The following is a 24,427-nucleotide window of genomic DNA, read 5'->3' as shown; positions in this document are numbered from 1 at the left end:
CTGGATAGCAATGGCTAATTTAGTTTCTGAAATCTAGAAATGGCTTGGTAACAGTGTCAACTGACTTTTTAAATAATTCAATCCAAGCCTTTTATGTTGTGGCTTTCTTTTCAGGTACTCACTGTGAAGCTGAGATAAATGAATGTCTTTCAAACCCCTGCTTAAACAAAGCCACCTGTGAAGATCAGATTGGAGGTTTTCGTTGTCAGTGCCTTTCTGGGTTTATTGGTGTCCTGTGTGAAAAAAACATTAATGAATGTCTCAGTAGACCTTGTAAGAATGGAGCCACTTGCAAAGATGGTATTGATGGTTACAGGTAAAAAGAGAAAGAGAGAGAAAATATGAGAACTGCATTTGAATAAAATATTCTATATTGTTTCTCCAAATATTCTTTAAAAATATGGGGATTGGGGACTGAGCTATAAAATAAACTCAGCGTGAATTAAATGAAATGAACATTGCTATCTAAATTTAATTTAATCCACATCCAAATTTAATTTATTTTATAGCTCAGTTCCCAGAGATGAAATGAATATTATTATCTAAATTTATTGAAGGATATCAGAAAAAGCTTTGTGAAGGAAATATAGTGTTGAGCTCCCAGTTTGTTTCCAACAATTATAAAGAACAGTTTCCTCATGTGTTATTTTCTGTGAGTCTGGTTCTGTAAATCTTCGTGCCTTGTTCAGGTATCCAGACTAGACTTATTTGCTTTTGCTGCAAGTTTGGAGAAAATGAAGGAATTCCCTGCTTTTTCTGGATGTGCTTCTTGTGTGAAGATTTTTTTGGTCAATTTTCACTTGCTTGATTCCCGCCCCCTTTAATGCTCTGTTTCTTTGCTCTGCCCATTACTGAGCATCACTGCAACATCACAGTGACGCTCTATTCCCCCCCCCCTTCCCACAAATGCCTAGCGCCATGGTGGCGAACCTTTGGCACTCCAGATGTTATGGACTACAATTCCCATCAGCCCCTGCCAGCATGGCCAATTGGCCATGCTGGAGGGCTGATGGGAATTGTAGTCCATAACATCTGGAGTGCCAAAGGTTCGCCACCACTGGTACCATCTTTGTTCCTCAAGACCCGGTCTCCCCATCCCTTGCATTCATACTCCCTCCCTTACTCCTAGACACACTGAACATTCCTGGCTCAGTTAAAACACGCGTGCGTGCGCGCACACACACATACACACACACTACAATAGCATTATTTTGCTGTTATCTGTTGACACCACACTTCTCATAGTTAAACAGTACATCTGGCTTTCCATCCCCTCCTCTCACAAAAAGGGTGCTGGAAGGTCCTGTTTGATCTCCTTCAAAAAGTTAGATAAGAGTTTTCAAGTCACTCCAGAGTTTGTAGTTAGAGAGTGCGGGGTTGAGTGACTCTCCTTCATGTCTCTGCTGAAAGGTCACTTTTTAAATACCTGTTTATGTGCAGTTGAAGTTTGGAAATGTTTTTGTAAGCATCAGCCCCTACCTCCTTGCAGATCAGATTTTGATTGCCTTTTTTAAAAATCAAGACACAAAAAATTGGAAAGGGTGGTGGTTGCTTTCTAAGGAAAAAAGCTGTCAGTTTGGAGAGGTGGCAGATTAATTGTAATGGCTACAATTTGGAGCAAAGACTATATGTTTTGCAAGAAAGTGGAGATCAATAGCAACCAATTCAGAGCTGTGGTTTATGATCTCGCTTCAAGAAAAACTAGCCAAAAGAAATAAGTGTAAAAAATCAAGGCCTAGAACTAGGATACTTGAAAAACTCCCATTTCTGAAGGTCACACAAAGATCATAGACCTGTAAGGCCCTAATCTTCATTCACTGTGGACACAGACCCTGAATACTAGGCTTGGAGATTCGGATTAAACAATTTGGGCATATTCGGGCAAAAACTGGGCATATTCGGGCAAAAATTCAGGCAAAAAATGTCCTGCCCGAATATGAACGAATCCAAATGCAAGATATTTGGGCTTTTTTTTGAGAATTTTTGGTGTTTTTTTGCGTTTTGGCCTACAGGTAATATTCGGGTATATCCGAATATGTTATTTGTCTTATTTGGGCATACAGATTATTTTATGCTTGAATAAATCCAAATCCGAATTTTACCGAATTTGTAGGGTATTTACCAAGCCTACTGAATACTATAGATCTGAAATACATTGTGGAGAACAAATCAAGATTACACAATTCACTTGGTAGCAGGGTCCCCTCCAGGCCAACTGATCATCTGCTGGTACAAGTTTGAAATTCATCCACTCTGTTTTTCCTTCTTGTTGCCTGTATCACTTGGATAGATAGCTTGGAGTAACAGAAATAATAGTATTTGGTTGTTTGAACAGTAACAATGGAATTGTTCTTTTTTGCTCTTAGGTGCCAATGTGTCACAGGATATACAGGGCCACAATGTGAAGTGAACATCAATGAGTGTGAATCTAGCCCCTGTGCAAACCGAGCAACGTGTGTGGATGCCTTGAACTCATTCATCTGTAAATGTCCTCCTGGCTTTACAGGCAGCAGGTGTGAAACAGGTACACAGGATCAAAGTACCAGCAAAAGTGGTGCTCAACAGTTTCTGGGAAACAGCTGTATAATCTTGAACTAGTACTAGCTAGCTTTCTAGGAATGTAATGGATATCGGAATGGAATTTCATTTTCCACAGATTTATAGACCTTCAATATTGCATTTAGTTTTTCTCCCAGTTTATTTATGAAAAGAGTTCCCTATTAAACTGCTTTGTGTAAGTCTTCAACATCATCATCCTTGTAATAACAAAGGCCATCTGGATGTTTGTTACTGGGCAATATTCAGAGTTTTTTGTGTAGATTAATGTAGAAACAAATTTTGTTCAATAGCTACTATCCTTACAATAGTGTACCTTCACACTGTTGAAAAGAGAACATGGCTCTATTGCAAAAAGAGTATAAGGTAAAGTGAATGTAACCACTAAATGCAAACCAGCATAGTTTGACCAGTTCATTTTTCTTAGTGCCACAGGTGTTCCAATGAGGCTGTGAGCAACAGATGGGGGTTATAAGCCCCTTGGGATAGCACTGGAAAGATGTTGAGTTGAAAGCTGGTTTTAAATAGGCTTTTACAAAGTGGGGGGTTCTGTCTGTCTGTCTGTGTTTGTTGTTTATATGTTGTGTGTGTATGTGATTCCTTGTATAGGTACTTCTTACAGCATTAGTCCACATTTTAATTATGTTCATCTTGTAGAATCCAGAGCGGCTTAAGTGGTTTTCACTTTGTACATTTTTTGCTCTGTCAGCAACTTGATTTGGTTGTTTAGATGCAAGGAGAAAGGGCCTCAGTGGTCCACAGTCAATTGGTTAGTTTTGTGGTTGAGTAGGCATTTAAATCTGGGACTCCTGCTCCTATTTGAGCACTGTAACCGTTGAGCTGCACTGGGACCCTAATTCTTTGGAAAATAAATCATTGATATTCCCAATGTAAAGGTGTGCATTTGTTCAGGAACTGTTTAAAGTACCTGGATGTTCCAGGACTGTCTCAAGATCATCTTCTGTGTCCTGTTCCCATGGCAGATAGAGTTTAATCTTTTTTCTATTTAAACTCACACATTTGCAAGCAAACTACTGAAATTGTGGAATGGGGGAGACTTGCCTGAGTATTTTCCCATTTCGTTTCAGAACAGTCTTCTGGATTCAATCTGGATTTTGAAGTTTCTGGGATCTATGGCTATGTTATGTTAGATGGTGTCCTCCCTGCTCTCCATGACATCACGTGTGCCTTCTGGATGAGATCCACTGACACTACTAATTATGGGACTCCAATTTCTTATGCAGTGGAAAATGGAAGTGACAATGCATTTCTGCTTACAGATTACAATGGGTATATGAGTTAGCAACAGTGCTGTCTTAAATGCTAGACCAACTTCTCTCTTTTCATAAGCTTCTGTATTCTCCATGAAAGTGATCACACTTTCTAACAAAGCTGGCATCAGCAGTGAGTCAGGGCTTCTCTGTTAGGGAGCACACACATTACAGCTTGGCCAGAGCAGTACACACAGCACCAAAATTAAAGTGTGCTCTACTAAAGAATGACACCGTTCTGCTTTTCACAATCTTTGATTTATTAAATTTTACATTTTATTAAAGATAAAATTGCAAAGTGCTTAGCATACCTGGATTAAAAATTTTGTTTAAAAAACCCCTGATAAACTTGTTTTGCAGAGCCCAGGTGTGCCATTATTGATCAAGAAGGCACCACAATTTCAATATATAAATATCCTGAATTAAAAAAAAAATCTCTGAAAGTCCAGGGACATCTTAATTTGTCTCTCTTCATATTTGAGCTCAAACATACATTTTATTCATAATTCCTTCCGGGGCAGTACTTCCCCTCACCCTTTTATTTGGTTCCTGCTGTCATCATGCCAATGCTCTATTGGTTCTGCCCCAGCCCAGTTTTTGAAAAGTTTTTGGGGGCATTATGTGGGATGGATAATTATGTATTTTTAGGAGGGTTTGGGTAGGGAATGGGGATGATTTTCTGAAGTTGGTGTTATGATTTTAAGATTGTTTTGTGGTATTTTATGATTGTACCCTTCCTGGGGACTTTGAGGGTGGGCAGGAAATAAGTACACAGATAGATAGATGGACGGACGGACGACAGACAGACTGACTGACTGACTGACTGACTGACTGACTGACTGAATGAATGAATAGTATAGTATAGTAACCTCCTGTGCAATTAGACATTTTTGCAGCTTTGGAGAGAATACCCTTTTTTGTTTTGCTTTTCCATATAGCTGTACTCCTGGGAATGAATGACTGGGTTGCTCCACATGACATAATTTGCAAATGTTAGAAACAGCCTTCTACATATGGGACCAGTGCTCTTTAACCTATTCATAAATGACCTGGAAGTAGGGGTGGGTAGCGTGGTGGCCAAGTTTGCAGATGATACCAAATTATGTAGGGTGGTGAGAACCACAAAGGATTGCGAGGAGCTCCAAGCGGACCTTGATAAATTAGGTGAGTGGGCTAAGAAATGGCAAATGCAGTTCAATGTAGCAAAATGCAAAGTGATGCACATAGGGGCAAAAAATCCAAACTTCACATACATGCTACAGGGGTCAGTGCTATCAGTCACAGACCAGGAAAGGGATTTGGGCGTCTTAGTTGATAGTTCCATGGGAATGTCAACTCAATGTATGGCAGCTGTGAAAAAGGCAAACTCTATGCTGGGGATAATTAGGAAAGGAATTGAGAATAAAACTGCAAAGATTGTCATGCCCTTATATAAAGCTGTGGTGCGACCGCACTTGGAGTACTGTGTTCAGTTCTGGTCGCCACATCTCAAAAAGGATATTGAAGAGATAGAAAAAGTGCAGAGAAGGGCGACGAGGATGATTGAGGGACTGCAGCACCTTCCTTATGAGGAAAGGCTGCAGCGTTTGGGACTCTTTAGTTTGGAGAGGAGACGTCTGAGGGGGGATATTATTGAAGTCTATAAAATTATGCATGGGGTAGAAAATGTTGACAGAGAGAAATTTTTCTCTCTTTCTCACAATACTAGAACCAGGGGGCATTCATTGAAAATGCTGGGGGGAAGAATTAGAACTAATAAAAGGAAACACTTCTTCACGCAACGTGTGATTGGTGTTTGGAATATGCTGCCACAGGAGGTGGTGATGGCCACTAACCTGGATAGCTTTAAAAGGGGCTTGGACAGATTTATGGAGGAGAAGTCGATTTATGGCTACCAATCTTGATCCTCTTTGATCTGAGATTGCAAATGCCTTAACAGTCCAGGTGCTCGGGAGCAACAGCCACAGAAGGCCATTGCTTTCACATCCTACATGTGAACTCCCAAAGGCACCTGGTGGGCCACTGCGAGTAGCAGAGAGCTGGACTAGATGGACTCTGGTCTGATCCAGCTGGCTTGTTCTTATGTTCTTATGTTCTTATGTAGAAAAGATAGATTCTTACTTAAACCACTGCAGGTATTTACAGACAATTCAATCTCTCTCTCTCTCTCCCCCCCCCCCCAATTATTGCAGGTGGGTTCTTTATGTGAATGGGAAGGAGAGTATTACAGATTGCCCTTCTGTCAACGATGGCAACTGGCATCATGTTGCTGTCACCTGGACCAGTACTGACGGAGCCTGGAGTGTGTATATTGATGGAAGGCTATCTGATGGAGGCCGTGGTTTATCTGTTGGAACAGAAATACCTGGTATTGTCCTGCATTTGCATTTAATCAGTTTTGCTTCACTTATGTGAAGCATTCCCACCGTGAAATGTTTTGTGTTTTTGTGTCACATCACGTTAGATGTGGCCCTCTTGTGCTGGTTCTTCTGCTGTTCCTTTTGTTCACTTTTGAAGGAGATCATAATTACTATAAATAGATAACTAACTCTCTCTCTCTCTCTCTCTCTTTCTCTCTCTCTCTCTCTCCCTCTCCCTCCCTCCCTCCCTCCCTCTCTGTGTATGTATAAACTATTAACCAAAACATTCACTCAGGTCTGAATCATATAGTGGAATGAAAACTGGCCTAGCCGGATGCCACTCCATATTGGTAGTTGCTGAGTACTGGAAGACATTGGCCCCTTCCTCACATGGAGAATAGTGCACTTTCAATCCACTTTCAATGCACTTTGAAGCTGGATTTTACTGTTGGAATAGCAAAATCCACTTTCAAACAGTTGTGAAACTGATTGAATGTGTATTATTCTGCGTGAGCGGAAGGGGCCATTGGGTTGCATAGGATGGGCATGATGATATGGTTGCCGCTAGTGCTGCCATGCAGACAGGGCTCTCTTGCTGCAAAAGCAATAACATGCGAACTGAGCTACATTGATATCTTCTGTTTAGCCACATGCTGGGTGTGGCCATTCCCCTTTCCTCTACTGACCCGTCAACTGCCTTAAAAATTGCAGCCTATGTATTTCTTCCCATGTAACTCAACCAAGGCCACCCCACCTGCATAGTTCCAGCTCTTCATAAAGCTCTGCCCTTCTTCTGCGGCAGTCTGCCAGGTACGGTAGGTTGCAGTGACAAATGGAATAATGATGTGTGTGAACTTCTTCGTATCCTGCTTTTCTGTCTCGCGTAGGTGGAGGTGCTTTAGTACTTGGACAAGAACAAGACCAAAGAGGAGAAGGGTTCAATCCTGCGGAGTCTTTTGTGGGCTCCATCAGCCAGCTTAACATTTGGGATTATGTTCTGTCTCTACAACAGGTAAATACATAGCTTCTCATTTGTTTTCCTGAAAGTTTGCTGGGATAAAAATCTGAAGTGACCTTTCATCTTCCCAACCTGATCATTCCCCTTAACTCCCTGTGCCTTTTCCAAAATCAATTGATTCCAGTTAGAATTATTGCTGTTATTTTGTAAACTAATGTATTAGCTGACGATGCTTTGCTTGTTCATATAAATATTACCAAGCATTGTATTGTCGAAGGCTTTCACGGCCGGAATCACTTGGGTGCTGTGTGGTTTCCGGGCTGTATGGCCGTGTTCTAGCAACATTCTCTCCTGACGTTTCGCCTGCATCTGTGGCTGGCATCTTCAGAGGATCTGATGTTGGGAAAGCGAGTGGAGTATATATCTGTTGGAGTGTCCAGGGTGGGTGGGGAAACCTTGTCTGTGAGTAACAAAGGCGGCAACCAGGTCAATAGTTGAGGGCATCTGAATAGAAGTATGAGTAACAATGAAGACTATAGCCTGGGAGTAACCCTGTAGATAGCAAGGTCACTGGTGGGAGCATCTGAATAGAAGTATCCTGGCCTTTGTTTCTTTTGTCTATGGTCATCCTGTGTTTGTGTGGAGCTGGTTTGACACAGTCTTGACCCTAGTATTTTTCAACACTGGCAGCCAAGTTCTGTTCATTTTCATAGTTTCTTCCTTCCTGTTAAAATTGTCCATGTGTTTATGGATTTCAATTGCTTCTCTGTGTAGTCTGACGTAGTGGCTTTCAGAGTGGTCCAGAATTTCTGTTTTTTCAAATAATATTCTATGTCCAGGTTGGTTTATCATGTGTTCTGCTATTGCTGATTTTTCTGGCTGAAATACCAAGCATTCTCTTCTCTGTATCCAGAAGTAATGGATCTACTACTCCTGACAATGTTGTTTGTTGTTAGACTAATTAATTACTTCCTGTTCTTTCCCGACTGCTAGTTATTTTGTATAGTTCATGAATCAGTAGTAAATTATCAGTTCTTGTTCTGCTGGAGAAGCAATGTAATTTCATAGAAACATGAAATAGCACAATTTACATCCTTTTCAAATTGGTACCCTCTGAAATATTACTGCCTTCTGAAACAATAGTAAAAATAAGAATGGTTCCAAATTTGCCTGGACCTGTCATAGTTCTTTTTCTCTGTTGTCAATCTGTTGCAGCTTTTATATTGTTTTGTTTTGACACCTAACTTGTTAGGATTTTTTTAAAATTTTAAATAAAATTTTGTTTTTATTTAAAACAAAATTGTGGCTCCAAGGACAGGGGAAGAAAAAAACATACCACAAACTGCTGATTGGGGAAAAGTAGGTCACAACTTTAATGAACACAACTGCAGGAGCACTGGGTCACTTGGAGACGGATCTGGCATTGGGTGATCCACCTGCCACCTGATAAACCCATCTTCCCAGCCCACCTGTGGGAGGGGAGGAGAACTGTTGAGTGGCAACCCCCCCCCCCCCAGAATCTTCCTTGGGCACCAGCCTCAGCATAGTTCCCTAGCCACCTAGTGGTGAAAGTCACCCAGCAGTCCCCATCTGGGCATACTGCTGAATGCCTCCATTCCGCAAGACTACATAGGGGAATCTCTAAACAGGGGAGTTGACTCGCAGACATAGCCTTTCCCCCCAAAGAGAACTGTTCCAATGCCCCAAGCACCATCCCAGCATAGAACCATAGCAATATAAAACATAGAACATAGAGTTGGAAGGGTCCTCATATGTAATCTAGCTCCTGTACCCAGCAGGACAGTCACAACTACTTTCATTCTGCTCCCTCAGTGACTCCTGCTGTATGCCCAGAGGAAGGTAAAAAACCTCGAGGAACCCTGGCCTATCTGGCCTGGAGGAAAATTCCTTCCTGGTCCCAAAGTAGTGATTGCCATTGCCCTAAACAGAGAACAGAAGCAAATAAACCAACTACACAACCCTAACAACTGAGACTGAAGCATGGGTGGGTGGTGGAGACAGGGAGAAGGAGTGTGCACAGGCTCCCCTGGGCTATCCCACCCCTCCCAGGATGCCAGCTGGGTTGAGGGTTTCACCCCACTACAGGGTCACACCACCACCCTGAAGCCAGCATGACCAGCCTTCTCTCCTCAGCATTTCCAATTCGAGTTGCAAACTCAGCCTCAGTTAAGTCAAGGCCTTTGCTTGCAGCACTAGGCTGTCTCACGTGGATAGAAGACATTGCTGAGGTTTCTCCAGACAAAAGTTAGAATTTTCCTCCCTTCCCCAATAACCTTATTAAATTACTTGTTGTTCTGTAGTCGCTTCCTGGCACTCATGAATCGACTGCAAATTATCAGCTTTCGGGCTGGTAATTAGGGCTGAAGTATTGGCTTTCACTGCATTTCAATGTTCTCCTAATTTTTTTGTATTGTATTACTGATTTTTGGATGTGTCTGTCTCTTGTGACTCTAAGGTGAAATCATTGGCCACTTCTTGTCCAGAGGAATTGCAAAAAGGCAATGTATTGGCCTGGCCAGATTTCCTTCCCGGGATTGTTGGAAGAGTGAAGACAGATTCAAAGAGCATGTTCTGTGCTGGTTAGAACCTTAATTTCCTATAAATGCACTAGCTTTAAAATTAGGTTTTGGAAAGTTCTGGGGTTCTTTGAAAGCTTATTAGAAGTTTCTTGGTAAGAGGTATTTTGAGGTTCTGAGCCAGATGAGGCCGTTTGATTTCCTGAACATCTTTTCATGTTTGGAACCCATTGGGAAGTCAAGTGACCCCAGTTGGGTAATAATTTTGTTCTGCGCTTTTTGGCATTGCCATTTCTTCATTCCTTATAAACTGGCTATGAAAATAAGACAGTGTTTTAGGAACTGTTAGTGTGCACAGAGGTGACAAATGAGTCAACAGGGGGGAAAGTTTCTTTAGTAGAAAATTCCAAAAATCAGTGGAATTTTTTATTTATCAGTACTCCTTGGAAGATTCAGAACTTAATGATGCAATGACCCCCTGCCGTGCTGGCTTTGAATAGATAATTAGATTAGTTAATGCTGGAACATTTAGTGTTCATTCTTCACATTCCAGTGTTGTGTAATAACACTGGGACCTCAAGCAAAGTATTTATGGTTTCCTGCATAGGGATGTTGAAAGAGCGTAGGCTAGAACAAGGTCAGATGGGAGAACTCCCCAGTCATTCATTGAAAACAGAAATTTAAATCACTTTTGGCTCCTTATTCTGTTTTCTTTGACTTGTAAGAAAATCAAGTTTACCCATCTGCATTGACTTAAAGAATGGCCCACGATTTTATTAAAGTGGCCTTCAAAATTTTTCTCAGATACTTTGCGAACAAAAATTGAATATTAAAATACAATGCAAAATAAAGACACCTCCCCCCCCCTTGACATGCTCACATAACTTTTGGATTATTGATTTCCAAACCTGCTCAGTTTGTCAAGTGTCTTTCCCATTCCTTAGAGCCGTCAATAGAATTAGTTGACTTTTTAATGGCCCTTCTTGGACTGTCAGAGTTGTTACCTGTTTCCTGTGTGTTGCAAACACAATTCCAACAGCGGTGAAAAGATGCAGAACAATAAAGCATAGATTATTAGGAATTTGTGACACATGGTTAAGCAAAGAAGCCTCAGTTGTAAAGGAAAACCAGATGTGAAAACAGCTTTCACTACATCAAAACAATATTGCCAGTAGTTTTTAGGTCTTGTACGGGTCTACCTTTACAGATAATACTAGTACCAAAGATTTGACTGGTCAGAGTGAAGCCTCAGGAATTAAGACTGTTGGTTGGAAATATATGTGACTGTGCCACACTCTCAACATACAGTTCGACCCAGGTTCAACCAAAAATCTACAATGGAGCCAGTGAAGTGTATCCCCTCAAAGCCTTGCTTACTTGAAGAGAGAGAATGATGTAGTACCCATGAGAAAAAGCATAACTACTAGGTAGTGAAGCAAATGAAGTTTATGCTACATGTTTGGTAATAACTGGAATGTTTAGCTTTTGATGTCGTTTGTTTATATTTTAGCAGTGCTGTTTCCAGCCTGTGGGTGTCTGTATGTGTTTCTTTTCCCCTCCAACAGATTGCCAACCCTTAGAAGGCTTCATTCCGCACCTGAGAACTTCATCAAATGAATTAAAGGCGGGGTCAAAAATCTCCCTGTTTTGTGATTCTGGTTTCTACATAGTGGGAGATTCTGTCCAGCACTGTCTAAATTTAGGACAGTGGACCCAACCCCTTCCACGATGTGAAAGTAAGTGTACTTGGTAATTTTCAGAACAAGTATAAGTAAAATGACTTTTAACTCCACTGAAATAAAAGGGGCTAGATGGCTGTAACTCATTTTAGGATAGTGTTGTTTGACTCCAGAATCTACTCGACAAAACTGTCTCAGAAAAAGATGTTAGTAAGGTTGTATATTCCTCTGCCACAGAGCTCAACATGAACTCAACATACCGGACCTTCTTGATTGTAGAATCCTCCGCTTGGCTCCGAGTGCCTACCTAGCCCTGCTCCCTCCCACCCAATTTCATTTGAAAGTGAAAATACATTTTGGCATAAATACTCTCATTTCAAAGTACCATGTTCAATAATGCACAAAATAATGACTTTGACAAAGGCAACATGTACAAATGAATTATAATTCTCCTATTTGATCTGGGCTATATTCTAAAGTGGAAGCATACAATTTTGTCCACAGCTGCCCCTCAACTGATCTTACTAACATCTCTATCTGAGACAGAGTATAGCCCACTAGGGTTGGTAAATACCCTAAAAATTCGGTTAAGTTCGGATTCAGATTTATTTGGGCATAAAATTATCTGTATGCCCAAATAAGACAAATAACGTATTTGGATATACCCGAATATTCGGGTATATCCGAAAAATACAGATCCGTTTGAATTTTTTTGTATTTTTTGTGTTTTTTCATGTTTTGGCCTGCAAGGGGCACATTTTTAATGCTAGCAACACCAAGATTTAGGGATATGATTCGGGGACTGTGCTAATGATGCCCCCCAAGTTTGGTGAAGTTTGGTTCAGGGGGGGGCCAAAGTTATGGACCCCCAAAATGGGTGCCCCATCCCCCATTGTTTCCATTGGGAGCTAACAGATGGGTGCTACCCCTTTGGGGGTCCATAACTTTGGCCTCCCTGAACCAAACTTCACCAAACTTGGGGTATATCATAAGGACAGTCTCCGTATGAGACCCCAAAAGTTTGGTGCTAGTAGATTTAGAAATGCATCCCTGACAGTCATTCAAAAAAATTTCCCCACATTCTGTGTTCTGAAATGCCTTGACTTCATTGTAGTCAATGGGGAATTTCTTGGGGAGGGCTGTGGGGTGCACATTTTTCAAGGTAAAGCCACAAAACTTTCAGGGTGTCTTCAAGAGAGTCTCTTGATGACACAACCCAGGTTTGGTGACCTTTGCTTCAGGGGATTCAATGTTATGGGCCCCCAAAATGGTAGGGCCCATCTCCCACCGCCCCTGAAGCATAGTTCACCAAACCTGGGTGGTGTCATCAAGAGAATCTCCTGAAGATGCTCTGAAAGTTTTGTGCCTCTATTTTGAAAAATGTGCACCCCACAGCCCTCCCCCAGAAATTCCCCATTGGCTGCCATGGAGCCACTTCAGAGCACAGAATCTCCCAGCTCTCTTCAGCAAGTTTTATGGTGGGGAAAATTAAATTTTTCCCACCATACACTTCATGTGGGACTTGCTGTTATTCCCAGCTGGGTCTGTGCTGGAGATTTGGGGGCAGTGTCTGGGGGAATTGTTCTGGGTAGGGGTGCCTAATTTACAGCAGGGCTGCTGGTGTGAGTCTCCTGAAAGGAACCAGCCAACTTTGCTAAAGTTTGCTTGGGAGGGGCAAATGCTGTGGGCATCAGGTTCACCTTCAAGTCCTGCAGGAAATAAGTGCCCCTACCCAGAGCAAGACCCCCCACCAGAATGCCCCCCATTGAAACTTCTACCACAGAGCCAGCTGGGCATAACAGCAAGCCCCATTGAAGTCTATGGTGGGAAAAGTTATTTTTTCCAACCATAGAACTTGCTGAAGGGCCTGGCAGATTCTGTTCTCTGCAGTGGCTCCATTGTAGCCAATGGGGAATTTCTGAGTGTGTAAGCAGGCTGTACATTTTTCAAGGTAGGTGCACCAGACTTTCCAGGTGGCTCCAGGAGGCCCTCCTGGTAATAGCATCCAGTCTTGGTGAACTTTGCTTTGGGGGCAGTGGGAGGGGGTGCATTGAGAGAGTTCAGAGATGACTCAGCCAGCAGGCTTCTGTCAGGACTGAGCCTGTCAGTGCCAACTGGTCTTCCCCCCAGTGCCCCAGGGTATCCCGGACACAGTTCTTGTCAAAGGAAAGTGTGAACTGTTCTCAGGCTTGCAATGCTTTGTAGTGAATGCTTTGCAGTTTGTAGGGGGAAGCTGAAGTTGTTTGGCTTGGTGGGAGGGGGCAATGGGTAAGGGGTTTGTGCAGGAATTGCCAGATTCCTCTTTTACGATGTTACCTACTCTCTGAATTAAAGGCTTTAGAACAAATCTACAGTTTCCGTGATTTCCAGATCCGAGGTCTGTCAGCTTCACATGCAGGAGCGGGGAAACAAAATAAGCCTTTTTGGGGCTAGCCCCATCATATCAGATCTTGGAAGCACAGCAAGGTTGTCCCTGGTTAGTATTTGGATAGGAGACCCCCAAGGAAGACCGAGGTTGCTGTGCAAAGGCAGGAAATGACGAACCGACTCCCAAAACTCTTGCCTGGAAAAATATCTGGCAGTAATCCTTCTGATCCTTCCCCAGTACTGCACAGAATGTCACAGACACTGAGGCCTTTTATGCATGGGCCAATAAACGAGGGGTGCAGCTGTGGTCCATGAGCCCAATGCAGCCTCAGACTGTTTGCATGCCTCCACAAGAGTGGCCCCGAAGCCAATGCAGCTGGCCAAGGTACCTTTGCATGGAGGCATATCTGTTGTTTGTTTACTTTCCTCTCTCAGCTGTGTAGCAACGTAGCCAGCAATGGACGACCCCAGCAGCCATACTGACGTCTCTGGACGTCTGTGATCTCCTGCATGGCTATGTCTGTACTCTCCTGTGCGGCTACACAGGAGAGAGGTGGAGAGGAGAAAACAATCAGGCACAGCCGAGTAACGTGCCTCCCATGCGGGAGCGGCTCCAACCTGACCTTTCACTTGGTGGTGGCTCCAACCTGGCCTTTCTAAAACGGATTGCAGATAGCACGATTCTTGTTTAACCTGTGTTGGGGCAGATAAAACAGGACAGACCCAGTACAAGGGCAAGAACTGTGCGAAGTCCGCCCACCCCCATAACAGATTACATCCAGTCCTTATATTATGTTAGATGGCCTATGCAGAAAGGGCCTGAGTGGAACTGAGAGCCACCTGGGAGAGCTCCCCCTGCTGGGCAGCTCCTCATACAGTGGCTATGCAGCTGCCTGGCTTACTGGGAACATTGCTCTCTGGGGTTGCATTAGTTGGCGACTTATCTTTTCTGCGACTTGACACTTTCTGCCACCACCAAGAGTTAAAACTCAAGGTCACAACACTTTTGTCAAATATGAGATTAAGCAAATAGATCTAATCCATCATGTAAATGTTGTTCTGATTGCAGGGATAAGTTGTGGAGGGCCTCCACCTTTGGAAAATGGCTTTTATTCTGCCGAGGACTTCTTTGCTGGAAGCACCGTTACCTACCACTGCAACAGTGGGTATTACTTATTGGGTGACTCCAGGATGCTTTGTACAGACAATGGCAGCTGGAATGGTGGTTCATTCTCTTGCCTTGGTGAGTTCACTTGATTGCATCATTAAATGCATCTAAAAATCCTGCGCAGCTTTCTGTCACAAAATTCTAGCTGGCCTCGGCCTTTTGGAGCACTTAGTCTAGTGAGACCAGGGCCCTGTGGGATTTATCCCAATTTCACAGAGCCTGTAAGGTACAGCTGTTATGCTAGGCGTGTTGCTGAGGGCAGTAACAGTCTTTGTCCATCTTAGCTGGCCTCCCTTTCCCATCCTTTTCCCTTTCCTTCCCTTCCCCATTCATAATGCACATTTGTGTTTTTGTCACTCTTCTGCATCTGTTTCATTTAGTAGTTTCAGAAAAGCTATTTTGTCTTTATAAAGCAGCAGTATACACAAAACAGAAAAATGTGTGCCTTGCCCATTTTTCATTCATTGTTTTTAAATAGATCCTTGTGGTATAAAAGATGTAATTTTTAAACCAAACAACAGAATCAGATTTAGAGGTCCTGAGATGGTAATAATTTGAGGCCAGCAAGTGTATTATTAGATAATATTTACAGAATAACAGAAGCAAAACATGGTCCATGTTCTAGGGAGCTTACAGTATAGAGGCCAGGATAGAAACAGAAGAAAGAGAAACAGAGAAAAGTAATAAGACTTGAATTAAACCCAAAGACAGATACTTCCACCAATGTGGTCCTAAGCAGAGTTGTCTGTTGAAGTCAGTAGACAAAATGGTGTAACTTTGTTTAGGACTGCATGGACAGTTGCTTATTATTTGTTATTATTTTATTATATTTGCATCCTGCCCTATGCCAGCCAAAGCCAGGCTCAGGGTGTCATGTCAATTTAAAAGCAGTATTCTAGTCACATTCAATAATAAAACCAAACATTAAAACCTCATCAGTAACAGATAGTGATATATTAATCCAATAAGCAAGTGAGAGCAGGAAGAGACCTTCAATCATCTTAGGATAAAAAAATCTGAAGAACAGATAGCACAAGTCAGAGATATATTAGGATTTGAAAGCAGAAAGACAGAACCATATTAATAATGAACACTCCTTTGAAGATGGCTGTTATGTTTGCAGATGTTGATGAATGTGCGGTTGGTTCTGACTGTGATGAACATGCTTCCTGCCTCAACACAAATGGGTCCTATATATGTACCTGCATTCACCCTTATACAGGAGATGGCAAGAAATGTGCAGGTAAAGTAGGGCAAGGTAACTGAGGTTGGCCAGGCAAGTATGAGGTACACATCTAGAATTTTGTTTTAGTAGTTGTTCATTTCCTGTTGAAATCACTCACTGTCAGCCCAAGTTGTCTACCTCACAAGAACTTCAATATCTCAATAGTTTTAAATGGACCTGGCATAGACCCTATTAAAAAAACTTGATTTTTCCCAAGCTGCACCATTTGTGAAAAAGCAGGGTAAAATGATGAGTCTTTACAACAAAACTAACTTATAGTTCTGAAACTAAACCAAGATTTTTTTAAAAAGCTATATTTTATTTAAATATATTTACTGGTGTGCCAGTTTTGTATATTTTTTCCTTTGTCCTTTAGAAGTTCCTTGATAACTAGATCTTGAGCGGCAGAATTGTTTGAACCTGTTGTTTAAGGAACATAAGGATTGAAATAAATTTTTGCAACTGCCAGTATAAGTTCAGGATCACTATCACTTAATAAAGGCATTATCTCAGATGTATATAGTCAGTTTAATTAATTAAAAGAGGAGTAATGGGAAGCAATTTGAACTCCATTGTATGTTGTTGGCTATAAGGCCCCTTCCACTCATGCAGAATAATGCACTTTCAATCCACTTTCAATGTACTTTGCAGCTGGATTTTACTGTGCAGAATAACAAAATTCACTTGCAAACAATTTTGAAAGTGGATTGAAAGTGCGCTATTCTGCATGTGAAGTCTTAACACTGAGTGTGCATTTGAAATTGCATTCTATTATTTAATTTTTGTCTCTGAAAGCATGGGGGACTAATCTGAAACAATGATGAGTGTTTATGTGCTTCAATAATGAGTGTTTATGTGCTTCTTTCCAGTTATGATGCAGACTAGATAACATGGCAGCCTTGTCAGAGGAAAATATGTATGAAAAATTATCTGACACCACATTTTGCCCAAAGTACTGGGCAGCCCAAGCCAGATGGGAGGGGTGGAATTGGCTGTTCGGGCCTGTGTCTATGCATTTACCCACCCCACCAGAGTAAATGACACTTATGCTGGCAGGGTGGATAAAACGGGAGGTAGGCAGGCGCCATGGAGCTCCATGATGCCTGACCCAAAAGCAACCTTCAGGCCAAGAGCTGTGCCAGCTTAAACATGGACACTGGGACAGCTGGGGGTGGGCTAGGGTGTTCCCAGGGTGAAGCCAACTTAGTTGGCTTCCATCTGGCTTTCGACCCGAAACGCCCCCAGCACAGGCCAGTGATTTACACCACAATAACATGTGCCTAAGTCATTATTTCCTATGGAGTCTTCCTAGCAGCAGTGGAAATGTTTTGCTCTACTGCTTGCTACACCACCTGGAGCTCCATTGAAGGCAGCGCAGTGCTACACTATCTCTGACTGGCACAGAGCCCCCCCCCCCCAATCTGAATTGTATTGTAAATGTAATATCTATACATCCATATATCTATAAGTTCTTTCCTGCAAAGAAAAAGTGGTTGAAAATATTCTTTAAAATGCTTACATGTACATTCCTGCTTTCTTGTGACTGGACCTTTACCTTTCCCAAGTAGCCCTTTATCAGTTTAATTCTTGGCAGAATTCCATACTTCTAAGTCTGTTGATGTCAGTGGACTTAGATGGGTATAACTTTTCTTAGGATTGCACTATAAATGTTACATTATTTGTTTTCATTTCTAATCACATGAGTCACTTCTGGTGTCAGTAAGTTCTGTTCTACCTTATTTCTGATTCCAAAGAACCAGTGATTTGCAAGCATCTAGAAGATCCTGAAAATGGCCAGTCACATGGTGACATCTACCGGGTTGGTAGTGAAGTCAGTTTCTCATGTGATAAAGGCTACCAGCTGAAAGGAGTGAACAGTGTTACATGTTTGGAGTCTGGGAAATGGAGCCACCAGATCCCGTACTGTGAAGGTATTGTTTTCTGCATGCTCATTACAATTGATAGAGAGATACTTAAAGCTTTCAAGAAAGCAATGAGAATCTTTCTGACTAGAATTCCTGAAACGCATCTCCCAAAGCCTTGGGGTGATCCTGGATCCAGCACTGTCACTGGAGGCCCAGGTCATCGGACGGCCCAGACAGCCTTTTGCCATCTGCAGCAGGCACGGCAACTGGCCCCTACCTTTCCCAACCCAATCTGGCCACTGTGATTCATGCAATGGTCACCTCCAGACTAGACTACTGTAACTCGCTTTACGCAGGCTTACCTTTAGCCATGATCCGGAAATTAAAAATCGTACAGAATGCGGCGGCCTTGCTCCTCACAGGGACTTCAAGCAGGGACCGGATTACGCCGGTCCTCTATCATCTGCACTGGCTGCCGATCAAGTACCGGGTCATGTTTAAAGTGTTGGTTTTGACCTTCAAATCTATTCACCGCCTCGGACTTGCATACCTGAGGGATCGCCTCTCCCCATACCTCCCCATTAGGCCCCTCTGCTCCTCGGAGGAGGACCTATTGGTGATCTCTGGCCCAAAGGCAATCAGGCTGGCCTCTACACGGGCCAGTGCCTTTACGGCCCTGGCCCCTGCCTGGTAGAACAGGTTACCAAGAGAGATCAGGGCCCTGCGGGACTTGCAGAGTTTCCATAGGGCCTGTAAGATGGACCTGTTCCGCCATGCATTTGGCTAGCTTGGCTAAATACATCTGCCACCATTCCATCTGATCTCCTGTGGGTGCAAGGGTGGAGGAGGGAGGGGGAGTCCGACGCCATCTGATATTAATATTTATATGGTTCCTGTTTTAATTATTGGGGTACTGTGCTGGTTTTATTGTTTTTTTAATGCTTTGTTTACTGTGGTTGTTCACCGCCCTGAGCCCTTTGGGGAAGGGCAGTCTATAAATTTAACAAAATGAAAATGAAATAATAACATGAATAAATAATAATGCTTTTCTATGTGACTTTCTCCAAGCTATTTCCTGTGGTATCCCAGCTATTCCAAAAAATGGTGCTATTGAAGGCTCAAATTTTACATATGGTAGCAAAGTAAAGTACAGGTAAGAGGAGTATTGCATTTGCAACTTTTTTCTTGGCAGCCAAATATATGAATATTAATAAGAGATCATAATGCAAATATGCTTGATAGAAATTACTGGAAGAACTCTATTTTCAATATTAAAGTTATCAATTTTCTTAATTTTACAAGTTTTATAATATATGTTGGGGAATTCTGGGAGGTAAAAGGTATTGTTGTTGCAGAACTTCAAAATGACTGCATGTTGAAATACTTTCAGAGGAAATTTTGTAACTACCATTCAATTTTTTAAAAATCCTATTTATTTTTTATTTTTAAATTATCTGTGAATGCAGGGCCCCTCTGAAATTCAAGTACTGAACAACTTTACTCTCTCCTGTAATCAAAAATTTATTAGTATAGAAATGTGCATAATACTGCAATTGATCACTGCAATTGTGTAGACACAAGTAGGGCAAACTGAGCTGTAGCTATGAATTCCAAAGGGTAAAATCAAATGACCTGTCTTAATCAAATGGCATTCTCTAAGTATTCAACCTAGATTTCAACATCTTCCCCCAAACTATACTGTTTATAGAATTGACTCAGACAACTCATAACCCCACACACATATACACAAACAGAGTTGCCACTTAGCCTTTGTGACACTGGCTAGTCACCTCTATCCTCAGCTCATTCTGTAAACAAATCATTCCCTTGCAATTGTTTGGAAATCCAGAGAAATGGGATGGAACCCTGAGACAAACTTCAGCTTCACCACATGACTGGTGGATGCAAACTTTTGACACAGTTTAGAACCTGCAAGCTGTTTGTTATGCCTAATCTATAGTTTACAAGCAGAGGGCAGTATGGAAACCTAAACTTAAACAGCAGCAAAGGTACTGGGGAAGAGCCTTGTTCTTGGTCATATTTATGGTCTCTTTCATGTCTAAATACAGATGTGATAAAGGATACCATTTGGTGGGTGAAGAAGAAACAGTTTGTCTTGCCAACGGTGCATGGAATCACTCGTCTCCAATCTGTGAATTAGTAAAATGTCCTCTCCCACAGGAAATAAACAATGGAAAATATGTAATGAGTGGTCTGACATTTCTTTGTAATGCAACATACACATGTGACCCTGGCTACAGGTAAGCAAAAAGTATATTGAGTGCCTTTGCTGAAATGCATCAATAGAAAACTGCTCATGTATATATCTGTGAGACGATAGAAGATGGCTGTGCAAAATGGCCCATGTTGGAGTGTTTTAGAATCTTTTTTCTTTTTTTATGTAAAATGTTAACACTCATGAGAAAGTCATATAGAATCGGGGCAATTCTAATCAAGTCTACTCAGAAGTGAGTCTCCTTTTATTTATTCTTCGGGTTCTTTGGAATTCAGCCCTACCAACATTTAATTCATTATTTTTTTATCATGTGTTCAAGGATCTTTGAAAAGGTTTGCAAGGCAAAATGAGCAAATTATATCACAATGAAAAGGCTCCAATTTACACTGAAGGCTTAATTGTTTCATGACTCTTGCATGACCTTCACAAGAAAAATTCTAGAAACATTAGAATTAAGAGATTTACAGTAAATATAAAGACTGAAACAGCTTTGGATGTTGCAGTGATGATGATAACAGAAAGGATGCATTTTCAACATAATCCTATGCAGGGTTAGAGTCTAGTCTAAACCCATTGAAATGAATGGATTTAGACTGGGCACTCTCCTTAGCATTGCACTGTTAGACTGTGGTTGCAAGAGTGGCATGTGTACCCGTTGACTAGTGTATGTAACATTGCTTATAACAGAAAGCATTCATCTTCCTCTTCTCATGGCGTTTTGAATTTAAATTTGATTTGAAGATTTTCTATATTTTTAAATTAATTTTTCCTGACTTTTACATGCTGAGTATTTGCACTGAGCAACTCCAGGGTTCATATACATTTGTACAATTTGCAGAAAATTCCAGACAAATAGATGGTCACAATACAACAGTGAGCCTTCACTGTTCCAAAAAACTTTTCCCTTTAAAAAAATGATAATTTTAATCTATGGCCTCAAATGAGTAAGGGCACACATTTCCTGCATTTAAAATTCTAGTTCTATGCATATCCATATTTCCTTGCAATAAGTCTGCCTACCATCCCAACATTCAAGCTTGTGAGAAATTACTACTATTAAAAAAAGAGTTTTAATAGGGCCTGAAAGACTACTAGGTGCATTGTATATTTTTACCTGTTAGAATTCTGTTTTTTGCATACTATAAATTGGCCATGCTGGCAGGGCTGATGGGAATTGTAGTCCATGAACATCTGGAGTGCCATAGGTTCGCCACCACTGATCTAGATGCATTCAGAGCTCACCTGTGATAGCAACCAGCACGATCTCCATCCCATCAGCCTCCCAAGTTGTGTGTTTTCTGTTTTCTGTTTATTAGGCTGCGGGGAGCTCCCATACTTGTGTGTGAAGATTCAGGTAACTGGAGCAGTCTACCTCCAGAATGTGAAATTGTTTCCTGTGGTCTTCCTCCAGTTATTAAAGATGCAACTATTAGTGGAAGCAACTTTACTTTTGGAAACAGCATCACTTATACGTGTAAGGAAGGGTATGTAATTAAGCACTACTAATGTTGACTGGGTCATACCCTAAAGTAAGATTGAATATTTGGAACCAAAGGGTTTGTTTTGGTGTTCAAGGTGTTGGAACTGTTTTTGTTTAATGCAAATATCAGATGTGAAAGCCTGTGTAGTGGTTAAGAATGGCGGACTCTGATCTGGAGAACTGGGTTCGGTTCCCCACTCTTCCACATGAGGCCTGCTGAGTGACGTGGGCCAATCACACTTCTCTCTCAGCCATTGCAGAGGAAGGCAGTGGCGAACCAACTTTAAATGTCTCTTGCCCTGAAAACCCTATAGGGGTCACCATAAGTCAACTGTGTCTTGATGGCACTTTCCACCACCACAGATACCAGTCAGAGAAAATCTAAGTTTGAGGGATGAAGAAAATAGGGAGTTTTGTAGATCAGTTTTTGAACAGGTATAGGTGGTGCAAAAATTCAGTGTCAAAACTGCAACTGGGCAGGGGGGCACCATGCCCCAGGCGCGTGCCATTGGCATCGTGTGAGGGCAGCAAATCCCCCCCCAGGCCCCCTCCCCAGGGGTGGGGTATGGGGGCGTGGACAGGGGGCGCGCAAGCAGATGCAGAGAACTTTTTAAAAAAACTGGTGAAACTTTTCCTCCTTTTTTTGGAACGGGTGAATTCTTTTTCTAAGACAAAGCTTTATTCACTCAGGATGCATAGCATGAAAAAGTCTGAGGACTTTGTGTTCAGTTTTACTTTGGAAAAATTGAGAAATTTTAGAGAGCAATAAAAAACTGGGTTTTTTCCCCCTTCTGGAACAAGTGGAAATTTAAAAAAGTATAGGATGCTACTGTTTGCAGCTTTCTCTCACTTTAGTATTTTATTTATTTAAAATATTTCTATAACTTCCTTCCCACTCAACACAGGGTCTCCAAGCCCCAACATTTACAGTTTTGCTTCTGGAAAACTGAGGAATTTACCCTTTTAAATTTCTCATGCTTTCCATTGGTACAGTTTGAAGTTGCAAAATGAGATAAATTTTGATAGGAAAGTAACCATTGCATACTTTTCAATTTTTCTCCAAATGTCCAACATTTTTTTTTCCTTGGCTTCAGAATTTTTGGAATTGTTATATCTCCAAGTAGATCCCCCCCCCCACCTCACCCCATTCTGTTATCAGCCTAATACCGCTGTTCTTTTCTCATTTCCAGCTATACACTAATTGGCCCTGAGACTGTCGAATGTTTGTCAACGGGCAAATGGGACATGAACCACCAGCAATGTGTGGCTGTTTCCTGTGATGAACCACCTGCTGTGGACCACGCTTCCCCTGAGAGCGGCCATCGGCTTTTTGGGGATATAGCTTACTACTATTGTTCTGATGGATACAGCTTAGCAGGCAATTCGCAGTTGCTTTGCAATGCGCAAGGAAAGTGGGTGCCCCCTGCCGAGAAAGATATTCCAAAATGTATAGCTGACTTTTGTGAGAGGCCGCTGTCTGTGTCCTACAGCATCTTGGAATCCTCTAACAAGGCCAAATACGCAGCTGGGTCCATTGTGAGCTTCAAGTGCTTGGAAGGCTTTGTGCTAAACACTTCTGCTAAGATCGAGTGTGTTCGGGGTGGCCAGTGGAACCCTTCGCCACTGGCTATCCAGTGCATTCCTGTTCGCTGCGGAGAGCCACCTGGTATTAAAAATGGCTATGCAAGTGGCGCAAATTACAGTTTTGGGGCTATTATGGCTTACAGCTGCAATAAGGGATACTACATCAAAGGTCAGAAGAAGAGGACGTGCGAAGCAACAGGAGCCTGGAGTGGTGCTATGCCGACTTGTCACCCAGTGTCTTGTGGAGAACCACCCAAACTTGCAAATGGATTTTCTGAGGTACTGCTGGAACCATCCGTACATTATGATGTACTAGCAACATTAGCATTGTAGGGTTCAGTAAGCTGGGAAAAAGCAGAACATTTCCTTGAGATAGCAATGGGAATGCTTTATTGGCTGAATTCTGATAAATAGAGCTTCCTCTGAGAAGAATAGGTTCACAGTGGTAATTAGTTACTTATGATAAACTAGCAGAGCTTCAATACAATAAAAATAGTTTACATTTTTTTCAGTAAATCCAAATGCATTTTGGCTACAAGGCCTTCCTTAGTGGTTCATAAAGTAAAAGTATTTAAAATGCAACATCACTGACTAGGGTTGCCAGCTTCAAGGTGATGACTGGAGATTTCCTGGGATTTTAATTGATCTCCATATTGATCTCCATCAGTTCACCTGGAGAAAATGACCCCTTTGGAAGGTGGACTCTGTGGCATTATACCCCTTTGATATTCTTCCCCTTCCCAAATAGCACCCAGATATTTCCCAACCCAGCTTTAAAACACTCATAAGAATTAGGACCAGTTCATCAATCCAAATGTTTCCCTCTTCAAAAATTGGAATAAATTAGGGTCATCCACCATCATTTTTCAGATTGCTGTTGTTAATGGTCCAAATATATCCATAAACAAGGTCAGAGAGAATTGTGATTCTATTGTGAGTATATCCAGAATCAGGAAGCAAATTATGGCAACATAAGACTTAACCATAACTATGCAGTTATATATATACAAACAGAAATGCACTATAAGCTGGTATTTTGCTGGTAAAATTGTGTCAGTATTTGAATTTGACACTTCAGTTCAAACTGAAGCTTACACATTCTGTCTAGGGGGAACTCAATGTTTGTCAAAGAGGATATTAG

The 24,427-nt window shown here is 41.8% G+C and overlaps 1 protein-coding gene across 1 annotated transcript in view; it reads left to right on the top strand.

Moving 5' to 3' along the window:
* SVEP1 (sushi, von Willebrand factor type A, EGF and pentraxin domain containing 1) overlaps window positions 1–24,427 on the top strand; it is a 121,468-nt gene that overhangs the window by 66,555 nt on the left and 30,486 nt on the right. Inside the window, exons 24-37 of the mRNA XM_048503302.1 lie at window positions 115–316; window positions 2,367–2,524; window positions 3,645–3,846; window positions 6,020–6,195; window positions 7,075–7,199; window positions 9,622–9,745; window positions 11,248–11,418; window positions 14,798–14,971; window positions 16,020–16,139; window positions 17,876–18,052; window positions 19,055–19,139; window positions 20,056–20,247; window positions 21,539–21,706; window positions 22,893–23,565. Coding sequence (XP_048359259.1) covers window positions 115–316; window positions 2,367–2,524; window positions 3,645–3,846; window positions 6,020–6,195; window positions 7,075–7,199; window positions 9,622–9,745; window positions 11,248–11,418; window positions 14,798–14,971; window positions 16,020–16,139; window positions 17,876–18,052; window positions 19,055–19,139; window positions 20,056–20,247; window positions 21,539–21,706; window positions 22,893–23,565 — 2,747 coding nt within the window. The remainder of the gene's footprint in view (window positions 1–114; window positions 317–2,366; window positions 2,525–3,644; window positions 3,847–6,019; window positions 6,196–7,074; window positions 7,200–9,621; window positions 9,746–11,247; window positions 11,419–14,797; window positions 14,972–16,019; window positions 16,140–17,875; window positions 18,053–19,054; window positions 19,140–20,055; window positions 20,248–21,538; window positions 21,707–22,892; window positions 23,566–24,427) is intronic.

This window comes from Sphaerodactylus townsendi, linkage group LG07, assembly GCF_021028975.2.
Source record: "Sphaerodactylus townsendi isolate TG3544 linkage group LG07, MPM_Stown_v2.3, whole genome shotgun sequence".
In the NCBI taxonomy this organism is placed as follows: Eukaryota; Metazoa; Chordata; class Lepidosauria; order Squamata; family Sphaerodactylidae; genus Sphaerodactylus; species Sphaerodactylus townsendi.
The sequence above is the reverse complement of the archived record's forward strand: the minus strand, read 5'-3'. Positions and strand labels throughout refer to the sequence as shown.